The sequence below is a fragment of the Thalia democratica genome, chromosome 4, assembly GCF_965202585.1.
Source record: "Thalia democratica chromosome 4, ktThaDemo2.hap1.1, whole genome shotgun sequence".
Classification (NCBI taxonomy): Eukaryota; Metazoa; Chordata; class Thaliacea; order Salpida; family Salpidae; genus Thalia; species Thalia democratica.
The window spans coordinates 60,200,731-60,209,536 of NC_139168.1; the positions used below are offsets into that span (position 1 = coordinate 60,200,731).

At 28.0% G+C, this 8,806-nt stretch overlaps 1 protein-coding gene across 1 annotated transcript; it reads right to left on the reverse strand.

Annotated features, from left to right (window-relative positions):
* Positions 1-8,806, reverse strand: LOC145833480 (somatostatin receptor type 2-like). The gene is made up of 9 exons (XM_082940655.1): positions 8,770-8,806; positions 8,383-8,563; positions 7,608-7,770; positions 6,151-6,360; positions 4,642-4,943; positions 2,374-2,521; positions 740-939; positions 483-580; positions 1-359 (listed from the first exon to the last, which is right to left on the reverse strand). Exons 1-9 carry the CDS (start codon positions 8,804-8,806, stop codon positions 145-147), a joined length of 1,554 nt encoding a protein of 517 aa, XP_082796781.1. The 3' UTR covers positions 1-144.

Sequence of the window (8,806 nt, forward strand, 5' to 3'; positions counted from 1 at the left end):
ATTCATATATTTTTATATTTTCAAAAGAGTTAGTTTAATTGATAAGACCTTTCAATGATACTAAGCGATGTAATAGATTGTGGTAGAATAAGTCTTGTGAGAATAACTCACAAACGTGTTGTTCTAGCGGCAAGTATAACACAGTTAGACGATTGTGCGTTCAGTTTTTTCCATGGTACCACCATTTACAACCTCGCTTTCAACTTTTTTCTGTCTGTTACTTCTGTTAAGCCAGTTGCTTCGAAAAAGCTTCATTTCTTTGTTTGAATGTGTTTCTTGAGGGTTTCTCGAATGATTTGGGTTACTTCCAGACCCGTGCCTTTTAGCCTTGGCACTTTCTTTTCTTTGCACTTTTTCTCCTTAAAGTTAGATAGAAAATTAATAAATAGCATAAAATAAAGTTTGAGCGTGCATTTTACCTTAGTTTTAGGCGTAAGAATAAGTAAATAATAACTTCTTAAAGAATTATTTTGATTAATTACCTCCCCCTGATTTGCTGAAATTCCTTTGCTTGCTGATCAATCCTGAAACCGTAGAGCTCATTCTTTTGATTCGCTCTTTGAACCGAACTCCCAGAAAACTAGTTGATAGTTATTAAAAAAAAATAACAATTTACTTTGTAATACAAAGATAAATTTATACAATGTGAAATTAGTATACAGGGACTCACTTAGTTTAAAACTTAATGAATATTGTGAAGTGATTTCAACTACTTCTTTGAGTTGAAGTTCTAAACAACCTGTAAAAGTAAGGGTTGAAAGCGCTGTTCATGTATGCGATGATTCTCACGGCATTGTGGAACATGTCGCAATGACCCTGGTGCGCCAAGGTGAAGCCGCGAATTTTCAAAATATTGTGAATGTGCCAAGGAAGCCAGCTGATCACGAACAGTCCTACCAGCATGAACACTATGAATGTTACCCGCTTTCTGTATGATCTCTGTTAAAAAAATAAAGTTTACACTACATAAATAATTATTATAACAGTATTTTGTTATTATTTAATTGGAACACAACTGTGATGTCGTAAACAAGATAAATTTGTTTACAAAAAGCCATATTAGTAATTAAGTTTTTGCAGCATTTTAAAACGTTTTATGAGCTTTTATATCAAACGTATATATTACTTATCTAAGACTCACAAGTAGTAGTCTAAACTAGTTCTTTTTTATTTAGTAATAAAAATAATTTTTATGTTATATAACTAGTTGCCATGTCTAAACATTTTTCACCTAGAACTATATAACTACTTTATAGTTTTATTTGGTACATATTATTGTTTTGTGATTTTTAAATCAAATAAAAAAATATTGTGAATTCAGATGAACGCTCTTTTATATTTAAGTGTCAAGTTTTTGATTTGCGTTAGGTGGTTTAAATATTTTTTTTCAACATAAAGCATATTTAAAGTTACTGTACACAGTTTTTATTTGTATCTTACATATACTTTATTTTAAACTTTTTTGTAGTTATAGTTATATAGCAAAAATAAAATATGAAACTGCATGTAACAATGTTAGTTAATTATACTGTTGTTTAAAAACTTATTCATGCGTGAAGAATATAAACAAAAACAAAAAACAAAAATGTTGCATATTCGAAAATTCAAGCATATCAGAGTATATTTAGGTAAAATTGGTACTAGTTGTTAAAAAAAAGATTGAATTAATATTAATATAATGAGTCAAACCGAAACCGGTCGCGAATAAAATATAAAATTTGCATAAATCTATTTATGTAGTTATAGTTAAAAAATATTTTTACTTTTTTAGCTTAAATCAAAGATTTTAAAATGAGTTAATAATTAAAACCTTCTCCTTATGAAAAAAATGAAGACTTAAAATATGAAGAAACGATTTTATGTTCATTTTAGAACTTTATTAAAATCATTAAATTAGTTTTACCGCATAAATTTATTTAAAGTTAATTACCCTCGTCTTTATGATACGTACAATTCATATTTTTTAAATTTTGTCATAAATACAACACGTAAAAAATACTTTTCTGATCAAGTGATAATGGAGATGACTTTCAATCGTTATGTACTACTTTTCGGATGCTTATTTAATGATAAGATCTCTTTTAGAATGAGGTTTTATAAAAGCTTAAAACAGATTACTTTTAAATTATGATTATCATTTACGTATAAACAAATTAAATTAATTTATTGTGGTCTTGTATTGTTTTTTTTTCTAAAGGTTCATTATAAAGTAATCTGTTTTTCATAAGTTTTATACTAACAATACATCATTTAGTTGTTATTTTAATTGTAACAAAAGTTCTATTTGGTGTATAACCCGATAGTTTACATGATTTTAAGTAGTTATGAAAGGTAGAAAATAACCTTTCTATAATATCGTTTCAACAAACGAACTTGCGAGTCAGTGTTGCTGACAGTTGAGGTTTGCATGATAGTTCTAATTATCATTCCATAGAAACAAGTTATCATGCAGAACGGAACACAGAAAGCTATCACGAAGTTGCTTAAGACCCATTGACGTAAGGATTCACTGTCTGGAAATCTGGTTTAAAAAAATAAGATCATTAAAATAAAATAAGTATTACATAAATATTTTATTAGCATTGAAACATGGTTTAAATCGAAATGTGTAGTAAAGTTATGTCAATTTTAGCTTTTACACTTAAAACTAAGCTAAGTACGTTTTTATTTTAATAGATTTTACCTTTCATTTGCTTAATTATTGTATATACCTATTTTCTGTGAACCACAATCTTACTGTAAATAAAAAATGTTTATTTCTTTTTTCAATCAAAAATTGAATCAGTAAGGTTACTAGTTTGTACTTCGTAGTCTGTAAGATTCTCACGACCGGTACGTGTTTTAGTTAGTAAAAACTATTATAAATTTAAATAGCTTTGTGAGCATTACAATTAATTCTAATAAGTTTATTTTGCAATTTTTGTGATGCTTATGGCGCTGTTTTTATTTATACTAGTTGTTTGCATTAACGAAGTATTTTTTTAAATATTCTAACACAAAGTTTAAAAACAAAGGCAACAAAATATTGGAACAGATGCAGACAAAAAAGTTCATGTATCAAAAGTTGAATCAGTGAGGTCAATTGTGACGCGAGAGTACAACATACGTCACACAGAACACGAATTACAAGTCGTTCGTAGTCTTGTAAAAACCATGTAAGGTCGCGGTAAGTACTTTTGAATGAAAACTATGATGCCCTTAATTGGAATTTAAAGTTTGCTATTAGAATTTTGTGAATGTTTATCCTACTGAAATTTTGCATCTAACTTGATATCAAGGAAATACCTAGTTATAAATGAAAAATATGAACATAATATACATAAGTGTACTTACACCTTAAATTTCTTATTGTAACTTGCTTCTTATGATTATCTCGGAAATTTGTTTAAAGCAGATAACGTATTTATAAAAACAAGTTTCTACTTAGTTCTAAAGCGGGCAAAAAAGTTTACATTTTTGAAAAATTACTGATTGATAAAACATTTAAGTAATTTAATTTTCTTTCACTTAGATGAGTGAAGCAAGTAATATTTTTTTCTTGCTCATTAATTAATGAATGTTTTAAAATTCTATTTAGGTTTGTATGTATTTGAGTAAAATATTAAACATCTCAAACTTGTAGGTTAAAACTTACTTAAATTTATTTATACTGTGAAAAAATAGAAATAAAAACAAATTTTAAAAAGCAATTAAAAAAAAAAACAAGTATAAGACCAAACATTAAATCAAAAGTTGAACTTTAAATCTTTTTTGCTATTTTTATACCGCAGAATGCTTTAGACCGACCATAAACTTGACTTTTTAGTAAATCTTAAATATTTTTTAGCTACAATGTTGCTATTTTGTAATAAAATTTCTACGTATTTTCTTTACGAAATACAAAAATAATATCGTTGAATAACAAACGTTGGAATAAAACGTGCCATGCCAAATAGGTATGTAAATTTTTGGTTTGCATGTTCGTTTACTGTGTGCTTGAGTACTTATCAGTTAACGTGATGAGAATGAGCTGTTTGGCTAACCTGTAATTGCTATCTGGTTTTAATAATGTTGACTTCTAATGAGTACAAGCTAATCGGCATTTTTAGCGTTTACGGTAAATTTTAGTAGCTTTTAAATTAGTGTGACTGATTACTTAATTTGTTTTCAAATATAATTAATGATATAATGATTAATACTTTGTTGATTCTTGAAATTACTTTAGCAAAACCTCCAACGCACTTAACTTATAAAACTTACTAACATTTTCTAAAAACTTAAGTCGTTAGTTATAAATTTAAGCTTTAACTTGTTTGAAGCTAAAAATACGCTGTATTTATAAATTTCTTTTAGTTTATACTTTTGAATTTTACAGAAATTGTTATAGATACAAATTAGTAATTGCATTTAGTAAAAGTAGCTATTTGTTAAACCGTTAATTTCAAATCTCCTATGTAAAAAAACACTTTTTATAAACACAGTAAAGTCTTTTTAAAAGAACTTAATAATAAAAGTTTATGTAAAATATGTCAGTTTTCTAAAATTAATTTATTTAGTGTTTTGTACTATTATATGTGTTTTAGACAGCGTTTAAACTTTGAAAACATTTAAGGTGAAACAACATTATTCTTTTATTGCTTCTTTAGCTTTAATAAAACTAACATGCAATGCTCTCCCTGAAATTCGTTCGGGTCGTCCTCGTGAATATTCTGATATCCTTCAAATATGTCCTTGAAGTCGTCCAAAGTAAAATCGGTAAAATCGCTCGTCGCGAAGTGATTGAACATTTCCTCCACGCTCATGTTTGAAGCGTCATAATGAACGGACTCGTTCAGGTAGTTAGGAACTGTGTAAGTGGCGTTGGAGGTGGAGTTGTTCATAGCGTAGTCGTAAGAGTCGTAGTCGTAGACTTGGTTGATTTTGTTAGCTCCAAAAGCGTGCATTGGTGTTGAAATGTTTATTTCCTTTTTAAACAAAAAAATTGATAAAGTAAAATAGAATTAAGTATTTAAAACTTATTGCTAACTAGTTATATAATTTCCTAAACGTATGTTTTAAACGGTAACGGGTCAGAAAAGCACGGGTGACACTTTAGCACAGAGTGACACTTTAGCACAGAGTGTCACTTTAGAACGGCGTCACTTTATCACGGAGTGTCACTTTAACACGGAGTGTCATTTTAGCGCAGAATTTATTTTGCATTTTTTTTCTTTGCTTAAATCACATTAGGCACTGTGTTGTTTAAAATATCTAAAAACAAACTATGCAACATGTAAACTAAAATTTAACAAGCTTTAAGCTTTACCTAAAACTAAGACAAAATTTAATTTAAAAACTTAACTAATTTGTTTTACTATTTAATATTAGATAAAAATATTTTGATACTTTTACTTTAAAGTTTTCGACATAAAACTATTTTAATAAAGTTAGCAATAAATACAAGCTCTAGGATTATTATTATTTTTTTTAATCCTTTAACTAATTCTAATAAGATTAAACTTTAAGCGTAAGGTTTAAATAAAAAGTGAGAAATATAGAGATTAAAAGCTTTCTTATTTCATTTTAAGCCCATAGTAAAAACTTTATTTATAATTTTTTAAGACAAAAACTTTTAAAGTGTTGAAAACAAATTTTCATAATTGTTTGTTTGTTAAGTTAATTTTTTTAGATAATTAAACATTATTTAACAAAACATTTTAAAAATTTAAACTTTTTACGTGCAAAAATGTCACTCCGTGCTAAAGTGTCTCTCTGTGCTAAAATAACGCTGTGCTAAAGTGTCATTTCGTGCTAAAGTGTCACCTTGTGCTAAAGTGACGCTGTGCTTTTCTGACACCTACCCGTTCTAAACAACTTCGCGTGTGTAGTAGTCCTACTTGTTTATTATTAAAGTATTTCATAAAACTTTAGATTACAACTTTTTAAGTTTTGATATGTAAACATTAATAAAATGATTGAGAAAATTTGACCACAATGGTACAGTCTCTCATATAAAAACAAATTAAGTGTTAACTTATTGTTTTTAATTATATATTAAAGAACGTTGATAAAAAATGCACCGTATTGCAAAGTTTAAGTTCTCACACCAGAAGTTTTAAAGTTGTTTACTTGAAATTTAAATTACTTAACTAAGCACAATCAGTTTATATAACTGAAAATTATTCTTTTAACCTGTTTCAAACTCAACGGAAACTGAATTGCACAAAACTTTGGGCACGGCGAGACATCAGACCACAAAAACAGCGGAGTGCATGCGGATATGCTGATAATCCAACCAACTATTGTTATGAGCAGCGACATCTTGAACGTTCTGAGAGTCTTGACCCAGGCGCTGAAGGCAAACGCTTTTGTGACGGCCAAATACCTGTCGAAGCTCATCACCTGTTTTTTTAATTTTGGAATAAAAAACAAGTTTTTCCATCAGCGGCGATTATTTATGTTTAATAAGAGGGTTTGATTGTTTAATTAAAACAAAACCTTTCACATAACATGGCTTAAGTAACTAGCTTAAGTTTGTTGTTAAAACTAAGTCTGTACAGTGTACACGAACAATAAAAAGTGTTTGCTTTATTTATTAAAGTTGTTTTTATAGTCTTTTTACAGAAACACTTTAACTTTCCTAGTAGTAAAAGCTGATTTAACTTTAAATAAAAGTTAATAAAAAAAAGTTATAATAATTAAAATTTTTATATGAAGGTTTTTTTTTTCTTCTAAGAATCTATTTTTTATAATTTATTCTCCCAGAAAGTTATCTTATTTTTATAAATATCCTTTTTTTACATGGTTAAAATTTTACATAAGTAAGGCTACCTTCAAAAATTAAAAAAAAAAAACTAAAATTTTAATTAAGTTTATTCAACCGCTAAAAACTTAATGTAAAACTTAGTTTTTCGCATTTTTACTTTTTATATAAAAACTTTCTTTTTTAGTAATTCATTAATTTTATCAGTTTCTTAGACAATTTTTTTACAAAACTAATATTTTTTTGTGCTTTTATTATTTTTAAAGTGTCAATTTAACAAAATACGTACTTTTCTAATGAAATTTTGTACAGAAGCTTTATAAACTTGCAAGGTTGTGCTACTTAAAGTTTTAAACAGTTCATTTTATTAATATTTTTAACTCATTTAAATAAAAATGATAAACTTAATCAAGTTGTATTATAAAACATGATTTGTTCTACTTTAATTTTTTGTTACAGCATTTTTTACATTCAAGAAAGCTTTTGTTTTTAAAAAAGTTAGCGTTAAGGTGTAAAACTGTTCATTTTATACGTACAACAACTTTTTATAATAAACTAGCTGTGCCGTCTCAAATTTACAAAAACAGACACAACAGTTCAATAGCTGCTTAGATCAATAAGTGCGAGCAAATACTTAACAAGTGCCAACCATGTATTATAAAACATGATTTGTTCTACTTTAATTTTTTGTTACAGCATTTTTTACATTCAAGAAAGCTTTTGTTTTTAAAAAAGTTAGCGTTAAGGTGTAAAACTGTTCATTTTATACGTACAACAACTTTTTATAATAAACTAGCTGTGCCGTCTCAAATTTACAAAAACAGACACAACAGTTCAATAGCTGCTTAGATCAATAAGTGCGAGCAAATACTTAACAAGTGCCAACCATGAGAAAGTAGATGCTTGCGTAATAGTTGATGAACAGAAGCGCCTGCTTCCCTCTGCACAGCCACAGGGGGAATTCCCACCCCCCTCGCATCTCTGAGACCGCTTCGAACGGCAGCACGACCAGGAACATGCCATCAGCTATGGCCAGTTGCAAGATGTACCTGGAAAAATATGTGTATGTTAATTATGTATCTTCAGCCTTTTTTATACTCTGTATCTTGTGTAAATCTAGTTTAATAATTCTTATCACCGTCCTATACTACTTAATTTACCATAAATCGTTTTTAAACGAATTGAAGTGCTTGGGAAGTTTACAGAAGTAGCTTTTAATAGCTTTGTTATACTTACTCATGTATTAGTTGCACCATAGTTACACAATAACGCAACCAATATTCTGTAAGGTTATTAGGACAGTGATTTATTAAATTGAACCAATTCAAGACTATTTATATTTTTCATAAGTATCAGAAACATGTATAAAAAAAACTAACGTTACAAAAATGCTTTATTTTATGTTTAGTTAAATACTACTGATTACTAGCTTAAAACTTAGTATCTAATTATTTTTGCAATATTACTAATTTTTTTGTGTTAATTTTACTTTTAATTTATTATATTATATTTAATTTTACAAAACTTTAATATTTTTTTTTTGAAAAGCTAATTTTTTTTGAAGAATGTGTCGTAAAATCTGTAAAAAAATAACAAGTAAAACTTTTTTAGATACTGAACTAACAAGCAATCAAAAGCTGATTTTTTTAAACTGCACGAACCAGTTAGCGACGGATTTCTTATATTCCTTCAGCGTGAGTATTATGAGAATTATGAACACATTTCCGAACAAGCCGATGACGACAAGAAGCAACATGAAGGCAGCAAACAGGTTCTCTGGAGCTTTCGTGCAGCTCCCTTCCTCCAACACGTGCTTGTAATCACCGTAGAACATCTGATCAACTGTGACATTGTAAAATATAGCCGAAGGAAACGAAAGTGTTACGATTCAATTGAATGTTTTATACTGCTACAATAAATCGATTAATAAAAAAACATTTGACTAAGTTTTCACCACACAAAGTTTACACGATGAAAGTTGTGTTTATATTTTTCATAGTAAAAGTTCGTTTTAGGAAATTTATATTAAAATAAAAACTTAAACTTACCTTCAAGAGGAGCATTTGGAAATCTTTCAACGTCCAT